The 22,816-nt window shown below is 42.7% G+C and overlaps 1 protein-coding gene and 1 long non-coding RNA gene across 2 annotated transcripts in view; both read right to left on the bottom strand.

Moving 5' to 3' along the window:
* LOC103179160 (protein Hook homolog 3-like) overlaps window positions 1-22,458 on the bottom strand; it is an 86,155-nt gene extending 63,697 nt beyond the window's left edge. The window contains exons 1-19 of the mRNA XM_042342022.1: window positions 22,427-22,458; window positions 22,085-22,120; window positions 11,399-11,434; window positions 11,249-11,275; window positions 10,701-10,736; window positions 10,471-10,497; window positions 10,198-10,233; window positions 7,135-7,170; window positions 5,935-5,961; window positions 5,709-5,744; window positions 5,455-5,487; window positions 5,284-5,310; window positions 5,059-5,094; window positions 4,840-4,866; window positions 4,684-4,719; window positions 4,481-4,507; window positions 4,315-4,350; window positions 3,260-3,337; window positions 2,991-3,026 (exon numbers count right to left, since the gene is read on the bottom strand). Of these exons, the coding sequence (XP_042197956.1) occupies window positions 2,991-3,026; window positions 3,260-3,337; window positions 4,315-4,350; window positions 4,481-4,507; window positions 4,684-4,719; window positions 4,840-4,866; window positions 5,059-5,094; window positions 5,284-5,296 (289 nt within the window). The 5' untranslated portion in view covers window positions 5,297-5,310; window positions 5,455-5,487; window positions 5,709-5,744; ... (7 more) ...; window positions 22,085-22,120; window positions 22,427-22,458. The remainder of the gene's footprint in view (window positions 1-2,990; window positions 3,027-3,259; window positions 3,338-4,314; window positions 4,351-4,480; window positions 4,508-4,683; window positions 4,720-4,839; window positions 4,867-5,058; window positions 5,095-5,283; window positions 5,311-5,454; window positions 5,488-5,708; window positions 5,745-5,934; window positions 5,962-7,134; window positions 7,171-10,197; window positions 10,234-10,470; window positions 10,498-10,700; window positions 10,737-11,248; window positions 11,276-11,398; window positions 11,435-22,084; window positions 22,121-22,426) is intronic.
* LOC121850430 lies at window positions 12,742-15,100 on the bottom strand. The gene is made up of 3 exons (XR_006085594.1): window positions 15,080-15,100; window positions 14,602-14,637; window positions 12,742-12,766 (listed from the first exon to the last, which is right to left on the bottom strand). It is a non-coding gene; the product is annotated as an uncharacterized LOC121850430 (long non-coding RNA).
* Window positions 22,459-22,816: the final 358 nt, after the last annotated feature.

The raw sequence follows: 22,816 nt of genomic DNA, 5'->3' as shown, positions 1-22,816 counted from the left end.
AATCGATAACAATTACAACATGAGTTTACAACTGACAATCGTATGGTTCAAAACATGCAATTATCTGAGTAATCCATTGTCTGTACAATGGATTTCTTTAATATTGCCAACCAGCTACTTATACAGATTTACCAGCAGGTTAAACACCCTGAATTCTCAGCGAAAACAAAACAACAACAACAAATTACATTTATAGAGCGCCTTTCACGTCGGGAGGACGTCCCAAAGTGCTGAACAGTCAGGTGGAGGGGTGGGGTAGGTGTGAGGGAAGGCAGAGAGGTGGGAAGGCGAAGAGAAGGGTTTTGAGAACGGCCTTGAAGGAGGCAAGGGAGGAAGCGAGGCAAAGGGATCGTAGGATGGAGTTCCAGAGTGTGCAGGCAGAGAGGCTGAAAGTCCGGCCACCAACGGTAGGGAGGCATGAGCAGGCCGGAGCCTACTGAATGGAGGGAGCAAGCAGGTTGATAGGGAGTCAGCAGGTCAGAGACGTAGGAGGGGGTAAAGCCGTGGATGGCCTTGAAAGTGAGGACGAGGATCTTGAATTCGATCCTCTGAGGAATGGGGAGCCAGTGCTTTCGGGTGAGGGCGGGAGTGATGGGTTCACGGAGCCTGGTTCACCAGGCACGGAGCCTGGTGTGCAGAGTTTTGGATTATCTGCAGTTTGTGAAGGGAAGAGTTGGAAAGGCCGATGAGGATAGATTTTCCGTAATCGAGCCTTGATGTGACGAATGCATGGATAAGGGTTTCAGCATCCTGAGGGGTGAGGCAGTGGCAGAATCTGGCAATCTTGCGAGGTGGTAGTAGGAGGTGCCGGTCATGGCGCAGATGTGGAGGAGAAACGACACTTCAGGGTCAAACAAGACACCCAGGTTCCTGACTGGCTTTGTGAGGTTGAGCGTGCAGCCTTGGAGGTTGATACTGCCAGTGCCCGAGGTGCGGAGGCGCTGGCGCGAGCCAATCAGGAGGGCCTCAGTGTTGCTGACGTTGAGTTGGAGAAAGTTGTCCCTCATCCAGGACTTGATGTCGGTCAGGACCCCAGTAGACCTGGAGTTGAGGGGGAAGGCAGAGAGATAGAGTTGGGTGTCATCCGCATACATGTGGAAATTTACCCTATGTCTGCAGATGATGTCACCAGAGTGAAGAGGAGGGGACCAAGGACAGAGCTCTGAGATACATCTCCAGAGACGGTGCGGGGGCTGCAGGAGAAGCTGTTTGCTGTGACGAAATGGAGGTGATGTGAAAGGTAGGACTTGAACCAGTCAAGGACAGAATCTTGAAGGTTGAGGTGGGAGGAGAGGCAATGGGTCAAGGGAAGGTTTCTTCAAGACGAAAGTGATAGTGATTGTTTTGAGGAGGGAAGGAACAGTGTCAGATGACAGGGAGAGGTCAATGATGTTGGCGAGTAGTGGGGCAAGAATTAGAGCTGATATTTAAGGAGGGGGGTGAGGATGGGGTTCAGGGAGCAGGTGGTTGGCTTCATGGAGGGTATGGTGGTGAAGACAGTGGAGGGGGTGACAGATTCAAAGGTGTGGAAGGAGGGATGGGTAATTGTCAGAGTGTGGGGGAGGGGGAGGGATGGGTTGGAAGTTGGGGGGGCAGTGGCAGCTGAGCAGATTCCCTCGATTTTGGACTCGAAGCCAGCATTTTCTCCCAGTGGGAGTCAGAGGGAAAAATCGGCTAGGCATGGCAGGGAAGGCAGAGGAGCAGAGGTGGTGGAGAACAGGATCCTGGGGTTGCCCTTCGCCTCCAGGATTAACCTGGAATAGAAGGATGATTTGGCTGAGGCGAAAGCGGAGCGATAGGTTTTGATGAGGTCCAGCAGATATGACGTTCGGCAGCCTGCACCTGGCCCTTAAGCAAGCGATGGTGGCTGGTGAACCAGGGTGAGGATCGGGAATAGGAGGCAGTTTGGGAGGTGAGGGGGTTAAGGACATTGAGTGTGGTGGAGAGGGTGCTGTGGAGAAGAGTGAGTGCAGCGAGTGAGTTGTTGCGAGAGGTGGGCCAGAGGGGAAAGAGTTCAGAGGACTCCAGGGCAGTGGAGAGGGATTGAGGGGCGATCTTCTTCCATGGGTAGTAGAAGATGGTGGTAGGTTTGGAGTCAGTGGGGTGAAGGATATGGGAGTTGAGGGAGATGAAATGGTCGTTAGAGATGGCCTTGTCAGTGATGGTGACATCCGAGATGCTGAGGCCCCGGGTGATCACCAGGTCGAGTGGGTGACCATGGGTGTGGGTAGCAGAATGGATGTGGAGGGAGAGGTTGAGAGAGGAGAGGAGAGACGAGAAATCTGAGGAGGTGGAGCAGGACGCAGTGAAGTGGAGGTTGAAGTCACCTCGGATAATGAGACGGTTGGAGCAGAGGCAGAGGGAGGCTAGGAGGGTTGGAGATGTCAGAGATGAAGGAGGGGGAGGATTTGGTGGGGGGGCAATAAATTAGGAGGATTTTTAGAGAGAGGTGGGAGGGATGGCAGAGGGTGCGGTGTTCAAAAGAGGGGAATGAGCCTGTGGAGTAGGGGGATAGGGCAAGTGATATGAGAGCCACACCACTGCCATGACATTTGGGACGTGGGGCATGGTGGTGGGTGTAGCCAGTTGGTGTGGCCTCAGTGAGGGGGAAGGTGACACCTGGGGTGATCCAGGTTTCCGTGAAGGCCATAATGTCAATGTTCCCAACAAGGATGAGTTCATTGACGGCCAGGTCTTGTTGCAGATGGAGCAGATGTTTTGAAGGCCAATGCAGAGTGGACAGTTGGCAGGGGGATGTGTGGGATGGGAGGGGGTAGTGGATTGGTTGGTAGGGAGGGTGGGGATGTGGATGAGGGAGGAGAGGTTATCCCTCGGGGTCTACGTCCGGGGTGGCTTTTGGCGGTAGTAGGGAATGGGGCAGTCGATGTTGCTGCTGCAGGATAACAAAAGCAGAATAACCTACACAAAAGAGGGTTATAGCCAACAAAACATCTCTCACAATACTTAAATAAGTAAAAACGTATTCTTACTGAGGGCAGAGATTTTTTCTTTTAGATCATCCTCTTCTGATAAAATTGACAAAAAAATCTATGACGCATTTGTGTCATTCAGTCATTGCTGTTTTGCAACGTCCAATATTTTGCATTTCCACAGTCAGCGCCAAACCCAGGAGAAAAGCATCACAACACACACAGAAATGGGAACCCAAATAAATGTATGTTGAATGGACTGAAACGTACCCTGGAGGTGGGAAATAACTGACCAATATAGTAAAACTTTCAACCAAGCAAGTAACTACCTTTCTTCTTTACATCCACCGGTTTCTTTTCCTCTCTTGGTTTGGCTTCATCTGCTTGGTCTGGTTCTTTTCCTTCTTCTGTTGGAGTCAGATTTCTCAATATGATGAACATTTTTAAATTATTTTGTTCAGCATGAAAATGTAAAGTGTGTACTAAATGGCCAACAACAACTAAATTTCATTTATAAAGCACCTTTCACATCGGGAGGATGTCCCAAGGAGTTGGACATGGAATGTTTTGGACCCAAATTCAGAGTGGAAGATCGGGGAGGTTGGAGGGCAGAGTGGGAAGGAAGGTGATTGAAGGGAGGGGGCAAGGAAGAGGGACTGAAGCATGGAGCTCCAGAGGGTGTGGGCAGGGTTTAAGGCCTCCCATCAATGGTGGTGCTGGCGAGGCGTGGGAAGTGAAGCAGGCCGGAGCATGTTGTGCGGAGGGTGTAGGCAGGTTAGTAGGGGTTCTGGAAGTCCAGAGTAAGGCCATGGAGGGGTTTGAAGGTGAGGACCAGAATGTTGAACTGTCTGCTGTGTTATAAGAAGCCAGTGGAGTTGGGCAAAGTTGGGGTTTTGCAGAGAGATCTTGGGGAGGCTGACAAGCAGTGTGGATATTATCAATGCATGGATGAGGGTTGTGGCGGCCAAAGGTGTGAGACGGTAGTGGAGTCGGGCGATGTTGCAGAGGTAGGGAAGGCCGAACATGGCACAGATGTGGGGAAGAAAGAATAGTTGAATTTCAAACAAGATGCCAAGATTTCAGACTGCCTCAGTGAGGAGCAGTGTGCAAATTTGGATAGCGATGGTGTCAGTGCCTGTGGTGTGGAGGACATGAAGGGAGTCAATCAGGAGAGCCTCGGTTTTGTTGACTTCCAACGAAGAAAGTTAGCTCTCATCCAGCCCTTGATGTCTGACAGACATTCTGTTGGACAGCAGTTGTCCTGGAGTCGGGGGGGAGGCAGAGAGATAGAGTCGAGTGTCATCCACATACATGTGGAAGTTGACCCCGTGTCTTTGGATGATGTCCCCAAGAGGGAGCAGATAAGAAAAGGCTGTTTTCTTACTCGCAGCTTTCAGTCTTGCTTGGCAAGAGGTTTGTTCTGCAAAGCAAACACAGATGAGAGGAAATAATTTAATTTTCATATGAACATAGTTTATATTTCGAGAAACAAAAGGAAACAACAGCCAAGTTTCAGGGATCAGTTACATAAAGCAAATCGATGGCAATACCTTTTTCTCCTTCAATAAGTAGCTTCTCTGTTGGGCAACACAGTAATTAACACACAGTGAACTATAACCCTTGAACGGAGACTGAAATAAACAATCAGTTACATACATCACTTATATCATAACTAGAATAATTTATATATAACATGCAAATAAACAGTTCACTTTATTTTAAATTGAGAAATCAATTCATGTTTGTTCCGCACCTTTTTCTTTCAAGGTCCCATCAACCTTCTCAAATTCTAAACACAAGAAACAAAGTGTAAATGAGATGCCAGTGATTGTTAATGACAATAAGATGACTATGTTTTGAAATGTAGGTAAGTGATAGAAAAATACACATTGATGCCATGGGATTTTACCTTCCAATTGCTTCTTATTCGCCTTTTCTGCTCAAATCAACAAAAATATTTGCATTATTTCTCACCAGCCTTGGTCACAAAAATGCGGATTCACAAAACAACGTGTAAACATTTCCTTCCACATCGGCCAAAATATGGAATTGGCTGCAGTTATGAACAGTGTGTGCACCGCACATGTTCTTTTCTTAGCAGTTTTACACATATCCTCCACTTTCTTACCTAATTTATCCAGTGATATTTCACACGCTTTCTTTTCTGGAAATCACATGATAATTCTTTGTGTTAACAAAAAACTAGCAATCCTACAAACTGTGTAACTTTATTCTTCAAAAGTATTGCAGTATTAAATTGAACACAAACAGATTAAAATGCAATAAAAGTAATTGAAGCTAAAAGAAAATTTCTTCAAACTTATGAAATCTTGAATCTTTTATCAATACATACCGTCTTGTAACATGATCAGTTTTTTCACTGTAAACATAATTATGTACAGATGTATATGAAAGGACCTTATGTTTGATTCGTGAATTAATTCAACTCACATCAATTATGTTCTCTTGTAAAATAATCAAATATTAGTTGCCCACTGATCATAATGTAAAGCATCCAATCTACCTTCTGGTGTTAGTTTATCATAGGCTTTTTCTTCTAATGGAATAAAAAGGATCAGAATATTAGATTTGCAAAGGGCCTGATCTACAAAACCAAATGTACATTGTGGTGGATTTGATAACATGGCAGAGCTCAAGAATATGTTTTCCAACAATCGTTCAACGAAATACGACACATTGTTCAAGGAACTTCAGACAAAAAGGGCAACAAATACATCACATCCAACGTGTGTATAGATATGTAGACTTTATACTCACGCGCAGCTTTCAATTCTTTCTGACAATCAGCCAGTTCTGAAAAACAAAGATCAGGAGAATTTACTATATCACAATAAAATAAACACACAATAAACCTGCCAGATGTACATTGTTTACAATGCTATTGAGTTTATTTCTATTAAACTGTAACCTGAGCAAAAAGAAAAGTATCAGTGAAATTCGAAATCAATCGTAATGTAACAACATCCACCTTCTCACAATCTACCTGTTTTCTTGTCGTCCCGTTCTGCTTCTGTAAATATGATCAGGTTTAAAGAATTATTGGGGAAATGCTTTTCTTCAAAACAGTCTACAAAGTTCGGGAGGTTGTGCGAATGGTGTAGAATAGTGAACGGTGTTGTGCAGCTCAGAACAAAACACAAATTACTGCAGATGCTGAAGTCTGAAACAAAAACAGAGAGAGCTGGGAAAACTCAGCAGGTCAGGCAGTATCTATGGAGAAAGGAAAGTGAGTTAATGTTTTGGATCCACAACACTTTGAAGGGTCGTGGATCCAAAACATTGATGACTTTCCTTTCTCCATAGGTGCTACCTGACCTGCTGAGTTTTCCCAGCTCTCTCTGTTTTAGTGCAGCTCAGGATGTTTCAAGTTACATTTACAATAATAATACGTCAGAAAGAACAGAAAACACAATTATCTGCCTGATTTGCCATCTGGGCATGTGGTGGGTTTTCCTACTTTAAAAGTGGTTCATTATACAGACTGATAAGCATCTTTAACATTCAGTATGGAAAGTGAAGAACAGAACAACTTTCTTTCTGAGTAAATACTTCATTGCAGTCTTAACTTAATAAAATGTCGCCCTTACCTAAAGCTTTCTCATCATTATCCTCTGTAAGTCAAACACGGAATTCATCAATTCTTACTGCATCAATCCTTGCATTTGTTTTAGTGCCTAAAGTCAAACCCTCTCAAAGCATTTCATATGGAATTATTCTGAATCATAAATAAAGGGCATAAATAAAGACATGGACTGCACATTAGCATCTTACATCCAGAAGGCCATTGAGAACTATATTGAGGATTTCTGGCCTTTATTTGTCACAGTGGGAAAGAATTATCTCCAGGGCTCCTGGCCAACAATGTTCACAATTATTTCATAGATATTTAGCCCTGATACAAACTTCAAAAATCATAGAATCATAGAATCGTCCAGTACAAAAAGAGCCATTCGGCCCATAGAGTCTGTGCCGGCTCTTTGAAAAGAGCAATGTAATGTCAATCCCACTCCCCGGCCCTTTCCCCATAACCTGCAAACCCGTCCTCCTCAAACACCCATCCATTGTGTTTTTAAAAGTTGATATCGAATCGGCCTCGACCGCCCTTTCAGGCAATGGGTTCCAGATTCAAACAACTCACTGCGTGAAAAAAATTCTTCTCACCAAATGAAATAATTCTACTCACTGTATTTTCTCAGCTCTTCTCGACATTTTTTTAGTTCTGAAAACAAAATCGAAATTTATTCAACACCCTTTCACTGAAATCAGTTTCAAAATACTAATTGCTTGATATTAAATAGAAACAGAACCAAATGATCAACAAACAGAGCATCATTGACATCCCCAAACTTCAAACCTTTTTCTGATTCTTTTAGATCTGTCTGACATTTGGTTAATTCTGGAAACCAAAACAATGAACGGGTTAAACATTTTCATTTCAAGCTATAGATGGTCCATTTGGGAATCAGAGGCACATTTCAACATTTCACAATGTTGGGATTTCTGATCCCGAGAGTTCGAAATATGACCCAACAATCCAAGATGGTGCTATGATTCTATTATTATAAGACAATGAGCTTAATAGTGTGTAAAGAAGAGTATACTACCGGTTAATCCACGTAGAACAAAAGTGGAAGAAAATTTCTTGGCTGTCGTCACGCACTTGCCCTGGTTTCGCTGCCCAGTTCCCTCACTCCCCTCCTGCCAGCTGGGTACTCACTGACTTCTTTTTCTTTTTCCTTCAATAATTATACACTTTTCTGGATTCTTGTTAACTACCTTCTTCCCTCTCTCAACTCGTCCTGCACGTACTCATCCTAATCAATCATTGGCCTGGCGCCAGCGTGACCCATGTTGATAAGGTGCATCTCTATTGTCTTGTCTATAATGATGTTATTCGGGACTGGCCTTGGGACCTTCTTTGAGTAGTTTATCCTTCTTAATTGGGAGGTCTACTTCTTATCTTCCGAGGCCTGGCACATGATGTTTGGCAGACCTTTTTCCCTCCAGTTCTAGCTGGTACCCAAGGTTACAATAACACTTAGGAATGTGCATCTGGAGAGAGGAGAGATAACGGGTACCATGGTTCCAGCCTGTGCCACATTCCGTTAGTAAGAAAGCTAATTTGGCGCCCATTTTGACCTATGTTAATACAATTAATTAATCATATAAAAGAATGGATATAAAATCTTGTTCTATTCTAAATGATTACAGGGGAATCTTTATATACCAACAACAAGAAACAAAAGATTTGTCTGGAGACAATGTTAGAAGCAAAATGAAGAATGCCCTTCACTTTGAAGAATGCATTCTCCTCCCTTATCTCCTCCCTCAATCTCTCCCTCCATATCCACTCCTCACCCACGTCCACGGTCATCCCCTCAACTTGGTGATCACTCAGGGTCTCACTGTCTCGGACCTCACCATCATCGAGAAAAGTGATCTCGGACCATCATTCATCTCCTTCAACTACTCAATGCCTCTCGAAAATAGCACCCAACCCACCATCATCTCCTACCGCCCCTGGGAAAAAATCTCCCCCTCTCCATCTCGGGTGCCTTGGAGTCATCTGAACTTCTTCCCCTCTGGGTATCCTACTGCAATGAACTTTGCTCCTCGGTCATTCTCCACAGCTCCCTCTCCTCCATTCTCAATTCGCTTGCTGCCCTCATTTCCTGAACCGTCTCCTACTCGTGAAAGTCACCATGGTACACCAGCCACCTCCGCTGCTTGAAAGCACAGGTGTGTGCCACTGAACACACCTGCCTTAAATAGAACTTATGGTCCATCGGCAGATCTGGCTGGACCTTATCAAATCTTAACACTCCCCCTCACCTCCGCTAAATCGTCATTCTACTCTAAGACAATCTTTGAGGCCAAGGACAACTCCAGGCTCGTCTTCTCCCTCACCAACCAGCTCATCCGCCCACCCTCTCACCTCCAATGGCAAGTTCGAGGCCATGCTGGTCTTCCTCCAATTCAAAGTCAAGGGGATCCACTCAGCAGCCTCTGTCCTTCCATTGCCTGCCCCCTCCCCATCCCCCCCTCTCACACCGGGCCCTACCCATTCATCCCCTCACTCCTTCGTAACATGTCTCCTGTTCATCTCATCATAACTATAAACCACATGAAACCGAGCACCTACTCCTTGAACCCATTCCTATCCCTCGCCTTATCTCTCAGGTCTACCGCCCCGTTTCTAACCTCCCTTTCCTCTGGAAGTTCCTGGAATGAGTCATTGCTTCCCAGCTTCGCTCCTTCCTCTCCCGCCACGAACTTCATAAACGCCTCGAATTGAGTTTCCATGCCACCCACAGCAGAGAAACAAACCTGGTCACAGTGACAAATGACATTCTGTCCATCTGTGACCAGGCCTCCCTCTGCCTCCTCGTCCTCTCTACTACCTTCAACAACAATGATCCCTCTATCTTCATCCTCCACCTCTCCTCTCACTTCAACCTCCATGGTTCTGTCTTTGAACGTCGAGGCTTGACTATTTAAACACCTTGTTTGATGGTTTCACAAACTCCTCCCTCCATAAGCTGCAGGTCATCCAGAACTCTGCAGCTCATGTCCTCTCCTGGCAGCAGTCTCCGTGACCCTAACTCCACCCGACTCCACTGGCTTGCCATCACTCAGAGGATACAGCTCAAAATTCTGTTCCTCACCTTCAAAACCCTCCATGGCCTCGTTCCCCACTACCCCAGTGACCTCCTAATCTCCTACCATGTTGCCCACTACCTCCACTCAGGAGGGCTCAAGCGTGCTTCACGTCGCCAGCCGACTGCCCACGAATTCAAGGGTGGGCCTTATTCTGCCATACCTCCTGGAACTCCATTCTGCAGTCCCTACACCTCGTCCTCTCCCTTGCGCCTTCAAGACCAATCTCCATACCCTCCACTTAGACCATGCTGTTGATCAACCTGCTTTCCCCACTGACCTCCACACTCCCAATCCCGACCCCCAGCTCCGAAAAACTGACTGTCCAGTGCCTTGGAATATCCTCCCTATGTGAAAAGAACTATTCAAATGTATTTGTCTTGTTGTTGTTCACACATTACAATTGATTATTGCATAATATACAACTATTGCTCAACTTTGATCACCATTGTGTAATGAAATGCCTCTTGATATCTGTCTTAAATTGCTCTTCATACGCCTCACCTATTTTTACCAATTTTCACATTGTGAGCAACAAAACAACTAAAATCCCTTCTCCCAAATCTTTAAATGAATTATATATTCTTACTTGCTGCTTTTATCTCTTCTTCACAAGTGTCTCTTTCTGAAAAGGAACATTTGATTAAGCAAATTTGTTTCAACCAATCGACAGGTGGATTCAGATTGTGTTATCGACTGCCTCTCCGAAGGAGGACAAACACAAGGAGAGGATGATCCATGAACAACCCATTTGGTGCCTTTAATGAAGGGAGTCTGATATCAAAAGAGGAACCGAGAGATTGCAATGGATATCAGTGATCAAACAATTGATAAATCTCCTCTCTCAGATCAATGTAATTACCTTTATCATTCTTTTCAATTGATTCCTCTGTTGAGGAAAATAGGAATTAGCGGGCATTCAAATATATTACGTAATATGATTCTATCATGATATTAATACGTTATCTGCACATTTCAGAAAATTCCTGAAAATTCCAGAAAAAGCTGAATTATTTTTAATATTCTATGATATACCACGTGCATATACATAAATCTATAGTGATATAATTTAAAACACATTATTTTCTGTACCTGTAGTTTTCAAACTTTCTTTCGCTTTCTCTAAATCTAAAACAAGAAACATAAAATCTTCAGCTCAGCTGTTTGCGTTCACGTGTATGTTTGTCTACATGTCATTATCGACTGTTTATTGTATCTGTATCTGACATTAAAGTTAGCAACAGATTGAGCGAAATCATGATGTTCAAAAGACGTTTGCTGTATCAGATACCAATTAATCAAGAAAACCATTTCCAGTATTTAAACCTGGAAAATAAAAACCTAACTGGAGCAAAGGGACCTGGGGCTACACACAGACACAATTCACTAAAAGTAGCAAACCACGTTAATAAGGCCATAAAAAAAAGGGGGTCATCAATATAAAATAGTCAAAAATAGATCAAATCGGGAAGTTAGAAAAAATTTCTTCACACAGAGAGTAGAGGGAATGTGGAACATGCTACCAACATGCTACCACATGCTGTATAATCTAACATATGTCAGTCAGATCAAAAATGTATTGCCGACAAAAGGAATAATAGCATTTACACTGTGATGTGTAACAGTATATGAACATTTACCCGCAGTTTGTTTAATTTTAAGATCCTCTGTAAGCAAACAAAACGACTGTTAAGATTCACACTTATCTATCATTTCCTATCCATATGAATTGTATAATCAGCAGAAAAAATATCATTTTCTTATTTTAAACTCAGAAACCTCTTCCCTACCTGCTTCCTTTAGTTTTGTTTTACACTTTTCCAGCTCTGAAAAACATAGGGATTTTTTTGTTACATAACACAATAGTGTCATGAATTCGGGACAACTCTTCTCCCACTGTATTAGTATTTCAGATAGAAACTCACAACCATCATCACAACATGAAGCCACTGACACCCCGACCCCAACACAAACAATGAAACATTTGAGCACAACAACCCAGTGTGATCCAACTGATTCCTCACAAACTGATGTATCTGAGGATATATGTGAGGAGAGACGCTGTGAAACAAGAACTGATCAGAGCACAACCGTAATCGTGTCTTCTCACAAGAAAAATATTCAGGTCAAAGCAACTGAAGCCAAAGAATGTGATGTTGATCAAATTTTAAAGCTCACCTGTCCCTGCACTTTCTGTTTTTAATTCTATTTTTGAAAAGCCATAAAATTAGTTTAGATTGAGGGATTTCTTCAATGGGAAATGTAGATACTTTTGCTTTGGGAGTTTCTTGTAATTAATATTCAATCAACGTTTGAATATATGACACAAATTTCAGTCAAGTACAAAATATAAACCTCAGACCATATGTAAAATCAAGGTTTTTATAGCTTCCTCATAAATTATTCATACGGATTTAAAAAAAACATACAAGAAAACTTATTTATTTTCAGGAAAACATAACCAGTGTTTGTAAAGTGCTAAACACATCAGAAAGCGTCTCTGAGAACTTCAAAAAGATATGGTCGGACGCCCTTTGATAAACTGGACAATGTAAAAGTTAGAATTGATACAACAGATCGGACACTAATAAATAAATTCTGCCTGAACTTTTAACACAAATAATCTGGGCTTACTTGCTGTGTCCTCGTCCTCTGCAACAACCTCTTGCTCTAAAGTCCAAGCAAAGAATCCATTAAGCACTGCGTGAGAATACACTCATTGCCTGTTGCTGACTTTGCCCCCTTGAGCCGGGCAGCCAGAAAAGAAGCCGAGAGAAACAGAACCACCAAGTGACGACCTCATGTAACTAATAATACAAGAGAACACAGTGAGGAAAGGTGAAAGGGTGAGAAGTTAAGAAGTGTTTGCAGTTTGGTATTATGTGCTGGGCGCTGCACTTGGGAAAGGATAGACTCGACTCACAACAAGGATGTTGACATGACCCATTTCACAAGGCTTTCTGGACATCAGTCTCACCTGCCAGGACTGTGAGCTTCTTACACTCTTCTATTTCTGAAAAGCAAACAAAATATTTATGAAGTATTTTTATTTCAACAGTGAATGATTTTCTTGCTCTCACAGATGTGCCTCATGAATTTCATATTAACTTTTAAATTGTTTCAATAGTTACCTTTTTCTATGTCTTTAATCTCCGCTTCTAGAAAAATAATAGTGGTTAAACACATTAGTTTTGAATGCTCCTTCATTAGCAACACAGCAACCTGCAAAGGTGGGATATTATGTGCGTGACAGATATTTGTCGATAACAATTTCAACATGAGTTTACAACTGACACAACGATACAGTGAACAACGTGCAACTATCTGAGTAATCCATTGTCTGTACAAGTGATTTCTTCAATATTTACAACCAGCTACTAATACAGATTTATATAAAAGTTAAACACCCTGAATTCTCAGCGAAAACAAAAGCAGAATAACCTACACAGAAGAAGGTTATCACCAACCAAACATCTCATCACAATATTTAAATAAGTAAAAAAGTATTCTTACTTAGGGCAGAGATTTTTGCTTTAAGATCATCCTCTTCTGATAAAATTGACAAGAAATCTATGAAGCATTTGTGTCATCCGTTCACTGCTGTTTTGCAGCGTCCAATATTTTGCATTTCCACAGTCAGGGCCAAACCCAGGAGAAAAGCATCACAACACACACAGAAATGGGAACGCAAATAAATGTATGTTGAATGGAACTGAAATGTACCCTGGAGGTGGGAAATAACTGACCAATATAGTAAAACTTTCAAACGGGCAAGTAACTACCTTTCTTCTTTACATCCACCGGTTTCTTTTCCTCTCTTGGTTTGGCTTCATCTGCTTGGTCTGGTTCTTTTCCTTCTTCTGTTGGGTCAGATTTCTCAGTGTGATGAACATTTTAAAATTATTTTTTTTCACCATGAAAATCCTTAGTTCGTATTAAATGGCCAACAACAAAATTTAATTTGTAAAACGCCTTTCACATCGGGAGGACATCCAAAAGCATTGGACTTTGAGTATTTGGTACCCGAATTAGTGGTCGAGATCGGGGAGGTTGGAGGGCAGGGTGGGAAGGAGTGTGATTGAAGGGAACGGACAGGGAAGAGGGACTGCAGCATGGAGTTCCAGAGGGTGGGGGCAGGGTTGAAGGGTTGAATGGCAGGGCGGGCAAGGCGTGGGAAGTGAGGCAGGCGGAAGCCCACTGAGGGGAGGAAGCAAGTAGGTTGGTAGGGTTCTGGAAGTCCAGAGGTCATGGGAGAGCAAGGCCTTGGAGGAGTTTGAAGGTGAGGACTAGGATCTTGAACTGTATTGTGTATCTTTGTGGAGTCCTGTAGTTCAGTGGTTCGAGCACTCACTTTGCAAGTGAGAGACCTGAGTTCAATTCCAGGCAGAGGGCGAAACCTTGGGTAAGTTTCCTTACTCCACACAGAGCCTTATAATAATCCCTCCAAAACACAAAAACAATAATAAATTGGTCATTTTCAATCTACGACTGTTTGTGGGACATTGCTGTGCGCAATTGGCTGCCGCGTTCGCCCACAAATATACAGTCAATTCACTTTACAGTGTGTTCTGTGAAGCGCTTTGGGACGTCCTCCCGACGTGAAAAGCACTGTATCAAATGCAAGGATTATTATTATTATTATTATTGTCTGTGTCATAGGAAGCCAGTGGTGTCGGGCGAGGTTGGGGATATGCAGAGAGATCTTGGGGAGAGCTCTACTGGCTCCGTGAGGTGCAGTGTGCATCCTTGGTGTGGGGGAGATGACAGGAGACAATCAGGAGAGCCTCGGTTTTGTTCACATCAATTGAAGAAAGTTAGCTCTCATCCCGGCCTTGATGTCTGACTGACATTCTGTAGGACAGCAGTTGTCCTGGAGTCGGGGGAGAGGCAGAGAGATAGAGTTGAGTGTCATCCGCATACATGTGGAAGTTGACCCCGTGTCTGTGGATGATGTCCCCAAGAGGGAGCAGATAACAAAAAGCTGTTTTCTTACTCGCAGCTTTCAGTCTTGCTTGGCAAGAGGTTTGTTCTGCAAAGCAAACACAGATGAGAGGAAAAGATATAATTTCCATGTGAAAGTAATTTGATGGTAAACGCTGCACAGTCGATGATCAATTTAGTTCAAGGAAAGAAGATTCTGCACTTTATGTCAGTCTCTGTAAAACAGTTTTTTTTGTCCAGTTTTATATCTGTTCCGACTAACGAAAGGAAACAACACCCAAGTTTCAGGTGATCATGTTACATAAAGCAAATCGACGGCAATACCTTTTTCTCTTTCAGTAAGTAGCTTCTCTGTTGGGCAAAACAGTAATTAACACACAGTGAACTATAACCCTTGAACGGAGAGACTGAAACAAACAATCAGTTACATACATCACTTATATCATAACTAGAATTCATTTATATATAACATGCAAATAAACCCTTTGCTTCATTTTAAAAGAGAAAATCAATTCATGTTTGTTCCGCACCTTTTTCTTTCAAGGTCCCATCAACCTTCTCAAATTCTAAACACAAGAGATAAAGTGTAAATGAGATGCCAGTGATTGTTAATGACAATAAGATGACTATGTTTTGAAATGTAGGGAAATGATAGAAAAATAAACATTCATGCAATTGGATTTTACCTTCCAATTGCTTCTTATTCGCCTTTTCTGCTCAAATCAACAAAAATATAAGTATTATTTCTCACCAGCCTTGGTCACAAAAGTACAGGTTCACAATACAACGTGTCCTCATTTCCTCCCACCTCGGCTAAAATATGGAATTGGCTGCAGTTAAGAACAATGTATGTACCGCACATGTTCTTTTCTAAACAGCTTTACATATCCACCACGTTCTCACCTATGTTATCCAGTAATATTCCACACGCTTTCTTTTCTGGAAATTACATTATAATTCTTTGTGTTAACAACAAACTATAGCAGCTTTGCAAACTGTGTAAGTTTCGTCTTGCAAAATATTGCAGTATTAAATTGAATACAAACATTGCAATAAAAACAGTAATCGAAGCTGAAAGATAATTTCTTAAAACATATGAAATCTTCAATCATTTATCAATACATACCGTCTTGTAACATGATCAGCTTTTTCACTGTAAAAATAATTATGTACAAATATATATGAAAGAACCTTATGTTTGATTGTTAAATTAATTCAATTATGTTCACTTATAAAAGAACCAAATATTAGTTGCCCACGAATCTACCTTCTGGTGTTAGTTTACCATCGGCTTTTTTTTCTAATGGAATAAAAGGATCAGAATATTAGATTTGCAAAGGACCTCATCTACAATTGTGGTGGATGTGATAACATGGCAGAGCTCAAGAATGTGGTTTCCAACAATCGTTCAAAGAAATACAACACATTGTTCAAGGAACTTCTGATCATAAGGGCAACAAATACATCACATCCAACGTGTGTATAGATATGTAGACTTTATACTCACGCGCAGCTTTCAATTCTTTCTGACAATCAGCCAGTTCTGAAAAACAAAGATCAGCCGAATTTACTATATCACAATAAAATAGACACACAATAAACCTGCCAGATGTACATTGTTTACAATGCTATTGAATTTATTTCTATTAAACGGTAACCTGAGCAAAAAGAAAAATATCAGTGAAATTCGAAATCAATCGTAGTGTAACAACATCCACCTTCTCACAATCTACCTGTTTTCTTGTCGTCCCGTTCTGCTTCTGTAAATATGATCAGGTTTAAAGAATTATTGGTGAAATGCTTTTCTTCAACATAGTCTACAAAGTTCGGGAGGTTGTGCGAATGGTGTAGTGCAGCTCAGGATGTTTCAGGTTACATTTACAATAATAATACCTCAGAGGAAACAGAAAACACAATGATTTGCCCTCACCTAAAGCTTTCTCATCATTAGCCTCTACAAGTCAAACACGGAATTCATTAATTATTATTACATCAATCTTTGCATTTGATTTAGTGCCTAAAGTCAAGTCCTCAAAAAGCATTTCTTATGGAATTATTCTGAATCGCATATAATGGGCATTTAAAGGCATTGACGGCCCATTAACATCCCACATCCATAAGGCCATTGAGGAATGTATTGAGGATATTTGGCCTGGCATTTGTCACAGTGGGAAAGGATTATCTCCAGGTCTCCTGGCCAACAATGTTTACAGTTATTAAGATATTTAGCCCTTAAACAAGCTCCAAAAATGAAATAATTCTACTCACTGTATTTTCTCAGCTCTTCTCGACATTTTTTCAGTTCTGGAAACAAAACCCAAATATATTCAACACCTTTTCACTGAAATCAGTTTCAAAATACTAATTGTTTGATATTCAATACAAACAATTGACCAACAAACAGAGCATCATTGACATCCCCAAACTTCAAACCTTTTTCTGCTTCTTTTAGATCTGTCTGACATTTGGTTACTTCTGGAAACCAAAACAATGAACGGGTTAAACATTTTCATTTCAAGCCATAGATGGTCCATTTGGGAATCAGAGGCACATTTCAACATTTCACAAGAAACAAAAGATTCGTCTGGAGACAATGTTAGAAGCAAAATGAAGAATGACCATCTCCTCCCTTATCTCCTCCCTCAACCTTTCCCTCCACATCCACTCCACACCCTCGTCCACTCCCTCGACCTTGTGATCACTCGGGGCCTTACCGTCTTGGACTTCACCATCATCGACATAGTGACATTGGACTATCATTCATCTCTTTCAAAACCTCAATGACTCTCCCAATCGGCACCCAGCCCACCACCATCTGCTACCGCGCCTGGGAAAAATCTCCTCCCCACCATCTTGGCTGTCTTGCAGTCATCTGAACTCCTTCCACTCTGGGCTCGCTCCCGCAATGACCAATCCTCCTTCGTCACTCTCCTCCACAGCTCCCTCTCCTCCAATCTGGATTCGCTTGCTGCCCTCACTTCCTGAACCGTCTCCCACTCGTGAAAGTCACCATGGTAACAATAATAATAATAATCCTTGCATTTGATATTGCGCTTTTCACGTCGGGAGGACGTCCCAAAGTGCTTCACAGAATATACTGTAAAGTGAATTGACTGCATATTTGTGGGCGAACGCGGCAGCCAATTGCGCACAGCAATGTCCCACAAACAGTCGTAGATTGAAAATGACCAATTTATTATTGGTTTTGAAGGGATTATTATTAGGCTCTGTGTGGAGTAAGGAAACTTGCCCAAGGTTTCGCCCTCTGCCTGGAATTGAACTCAGGTCTCTCACTTGCAAAGCGAGTGCTCTAACCACTGAGCTGCAGGACTCCACAGATACACCAGCCACCTCCGCTGCCTGAAAGCACAGGTGTGTGCCACTGAACACAACCGGTTTAAATAGAACTTATGGTCCATAGGCAGATCTGGCTGGACCTTATCAAATCTTAATGCTCCCACTCGCCTCCGCTAAATCGTCTTTCTACTCTTGGACAATCTTTGAGGCCAAGGACAATCCCAGGCTCATCTTCTCCATCACCAACTGGCTGATCTGCCCACCCTCTCATGCCTCGCCCAACCCCATCTCCAATACCAAGTGCGAGGCCATGCTGGTTTTCCTCCAATCAAACGTTGAGGGGATCCACTCAGTAGCCTCTGTCCTTCCATTGCCTACCCCCTCCACCTCTCCTTTTCTCAGTCCGGCCCCTACCCATCCCTCCACACACACTTTCGAATCTGTCTCCCCCTCCTCTCTCATCACAACTATAACCCACATGAAACCGATCTTCTGCTTAATCAATGCCATCCCTACACATCTGCTTTCCTCCCAGTTCCACCTCCTTCACCTCTACTCACAAACATCATAAACCTCTCCCTGTCCACTGGTAAGGTTCCCACCACTTTCAAGATGGCTGTCATCAATCCTACCCTTAAAAAACCCTCCCTAGACCCATTCCTTTCCTCAAACTACATCTCCATCTAAATTTTCCCTTTCCTCTCCAAAGTCCTGGAATGAGTTGTTGCTTCCCAGCTTCACTCCTTCATCTCCCGCCATTCCCTTCACAATTCGCTTCAATCGAATTTCGGCTCCGCCCACAGCACAGAAACAGGTGACAAATAACATTCTGTCCATATGCGACAAAGCCTCCCTCTGCCTCCTCGTCCTCCTTGACCGCACTGCTGCCTTCAACAATCTATCCTCATCCACCGTCTCTCCTCTCACCTCAACCTTCATAGTTCTGTCCTTGACTGGTTCAGATCATACCTCTCACAGTACCTCCACTTCCTCTCCACAAACGGCTTCTCCTCTAGCCCCCGCACCATCTCATGCAGCGTTCCTCAGGGCTCTGTCCTTGGTCCTCTCCTCTTCAACTTCTATGTGCTTCCTCTTGGTGACATCATCTGCAGACATGCGGTCAACTTCCACATGTATGCCGATGACCCAACTGTACATCTCTGAGTCCAGGACCACTGCTGTGCTGTCAGAATGTCTGTCAGACATCAAGACCTGGATGAGAGCTAACTTTGTTCAATTAAAAGTCAACAAGACTGAGGCTCTCCTGATTGGCTCCCATCAGCGCCTCCCCACCTCTGCCACATTGCCCGTCTCTGCCAATGTCTGACACCGCAAGCTGCCCAAACCCTTTTACACGCATTCACAATATCGAGGCTTGACTTGGAAAATGCTTTGAGGGTTGGCCTCCAAATTTCTGCATCCATAAGTTGCAGTTCATCCACAAACCTGCAGCTCGTGTCCTCTCCGACAACAGTCTCCATGATCCTATCACCCCCATCCCAAGCCCGACTCCACTGCCTTCCCATCACTCAGAGGATAAATCTCAGGATCCTGGTCCTCACATTCAAAGCCCTCCAAGGACTTGTAACCCCCTAACTCTGCATCCTCCTAAAATCCTATCATCCTGCCCACTCCCTTCGCTCAGTGGACTCCGACCTGCTTCACATCACCCGCCTCACCCACCTCACAATTGGCAGGTGTGCCTTCTGCCATCTGCCCCTACCTTCTGGAACTCCATCCCACAGTCCCTCCGCCTCACACCCTCCCTTGGCTCCTTCAATACCTATATTCTTACTCTCTCTTTGACCATGGGTTTGACTAACTTGCTTTCCCCAATGTCTTCCACCTTCCCAATCCCGACCATCAGTTCCGAAGCACTAAATGTCCAGGATCTTGGAATGTCCTCCCTATCTGAAAGGCGTTATTGTGCTGCTGTTGTTGCTGTTCACGCATTCCAGTTAATTATTGCATAATACACAACGATTGTTTAACTTTGATCACCATTGTGTAATGAAATGCCTCTTGATATCTGCCTTAAATTGCTCTTCATACGCCTCACCTATTTTCACCAATTTTCACATTGTGAGCAACATAACAACTAACATCCCTTCTCCCAAATCTTTAAATGAATTATATATTCTTACTTGCTGCTTTTATCTCTTCTTCACAAGTGTCTCTTTCTGAAAAAGAACATTTGATGAAGCAAATTTGTTTCAATCAATCGACAGATGGCTTCAGATTGTGTTATCGACTGCCTCTCCGAAGGAGGACAAACACAAGGAGAGGACGATCCACGAACAACCCATTTGGTGCCTTCAATGAAGGGAATCTGATATCAAAAGAGGAACCGAGAGATTGTAATGGATATCAGTGATCAAATGTTTGACAAATCTCATCTCTCAGATCAATGCAATTACCTTTATCATTCTTTTCAATTGATTCCTCTGTTAGGGAAAACAAGAGATTGCGGGCTCTCAAATATATTATGTAATTTAATTATATTGATTTATAAGACGCAAACTGCACGTTCTGCAAAATTCCAACATCTTATTTCTGCTTCTGAACCTGAATTCTATTTAATATTCTATGATATATCATGTGCACATACATAAGTCTATATTTATATAATTTAAAACACACTATTTTCTATACCTGTAGTTTTCAAGCTTTCTTTCGCTTTCTCTAAATCTAAAACAAAAAAGATAAACTATTCAGCTATGTAACAGCTGTTTAGATCCTCCCTTGATTCTGGTGAATGCCTTGTTCCTGTTTAGTTTGGGAGGGTGTGATTTTTTAAATCTGAGTGTGTATGTTTTGCTATATGTCGTTGTTGACTGTTTGTTTGTAACTATATCTGAGATTAAAGATGGCATCACTTTGAGCGGAATCATGATTTCAAAAGACGTTTGCTTTTTGACATTCCAATTAATCAAGAAAAACATTTTCAACATTTCAGTCAAATCAAAAATTTATTTACAACAAATGAAATCATAGCATTGACACTGTGATGTGTAACAGCATATGAGCATTTACCTGCCGTTTGTTTAATTTTAAGATCCTCTGTAAGAAAAAACTACTATTAAGATTCATAATTATGCATATATTCCTGTGGATATCAATTGTATAATCAGCAGAAAATATATCATTTGACTATTTAAACTCAGAAACCTCTTCCCTACCTGCTTCCTTTAGTTTCGTTTTACACTCTTCCAGTTCTGAAAAACAGAGTGATTTTTTTCTTACATAACACAATAGTGTCATGAATTGGGGACAACTCTTCTTCCACTGTATTAGTATTTCAGATAGAAACTCACAACCACCATCACAACATGAAGCCACTGACACCCCGACCCCAACACAAACAATGACACATTTGAGCACAACAACCCAGTGTGATCTAACTGATTCCTCGCAAACTGATGTATCTGAGGATATATGTGAGGAGAGACACTGTGAAACAAGAACTGATCAGAGCAGAACCGTAATCGTGTCTTCTCACAAGAAAAATATTCAGGTCAAAGCAACAGAAGCCAAAGAATGTGATGTTGATCAAATTTTAAAGCTCACCTGTCCCTGCACTTCCTGTTTTTAATTCTATTTTTGAAAAGCCATAAAATTAGTTTAGATTGAGGGAATTCTCCAATGGAAAATGTTCAACAAGAACAAAATGACCCCATGTCTGGGGATGATGTCACCGAGGGGGAGCACATAGAGTGTAAAGAGGAAGGGACCGAGGACAGTGCCCTGAGGGATACCACACGAGACAGTGCGGGGACCGGAGGAAAAGCCGTATGTGGAAACAAAATAAAGACGGTGGGAGAGGTACGACTTAAACCACTCAAGGACAGGGCCTTGAAGGTTGAGGTGGGATGACAAGCGGTGGAGGAGGATAGCGTGGTCGACCGTATCCAATGCTGCCGATAGGTCGATGAGGACGAGGAGGCAGAGGGAGCCCTGGTCGCAGATGGTCAAGATGTCATTGGTGACCTTGACTACGGCGGTTTCAGTGCTATGGGCAGCACGGAAACCCGACTGAAGGGGTTCGAGTAATGCATGGGTGGAGAGGGAAGAGCGCAGCTGGGAGGCGACAACTCTTTCAAGGACCTTGGACAGGAAGGGCAGGTTGGAGATGGGCCGGTAGTTTGATAGCTGCAACGCATCAAGGGCGGCTTTTTTCTAAGTGGGAGTGATGGTGGCAGTTTTTAGGGGTTTATTTAACACAAATAATCTGGGCTTACTTGCTGTTTCCTCGTCCTCTGCAACAACCTCTTGCTCTAAAGTCCAAGCAAAGAATCCATTAAGCACTGCGTGAGAATACACTCATTGCCTGTTGCTGACTTTGCCCCTTGAGCCGGGCAGCCAGAAAAGAAGCCGAGAGAAACAGAACCACCAAGTGACGACCTCATGTAACTAATAATACAAGAGAACACAGTGAGGAAAGGTGAAAGGGTGAGAAGTTAAGAAGTGTTTGCAGTTTGGTATTATGTGCTGGGCGCTGCACTTGGGAAAGGATAGACTCGACTCACAACAAGGATGTTGACATGACCCATTTCACAAGGCTTTCTGGACATGAGTCTCACCTGCCAGGACTGTGAGCTTTTCACACTCTTCTATTTCTGAAAAGCAAACAAAACATTTATGAGGTATTTTTATTTCAACAGTGAATGATTCTCTTGCTTGGGGAGAGCCAAACTCCAACCTACGGCTGCCGTTTCCTTTCCAACACAGTAAGAGGAACACATCACATTCACAAGAATCATCAACACTTGAAATCCCAATGCACACACACGATGAAAGAGGTTGAGGTTACATAACAAATATCCACACATCAATAACTGTATAAACTGAGGCGTAATCAATGTTTCTCATATTGCGTTTCAACCTCTTCTTGTTTTTCCCACAACCATCAGAACATAAAATATTTCAATAGAAGTGGTATCTTTACAGCGAAAGGTGCAGAAGCTCATAGT

This window comes from Callorhinchus milii, unplaced genomic scaffold, assembly GCF_018977255.1.
Source record: "Callorhinchus milii isolate IMCB2004 unplaced genomic scaffold, IMCB_Cmil_1.0 Scaffold19, whole genome shotgun sequence".
Classification (NCBI taxonomy): domain Eukaryota; kingdom Metazoa; phylum Chordata; class Chondrichthyes; order Chimaeriformes; family Callorhinchidae; genus Callorhinchus; species Callorhinchus milii.
Note: the sequence above shows the minus strand (reverse complement) of the source record. Positions and strands in the feature narration are given on the sequence as shown.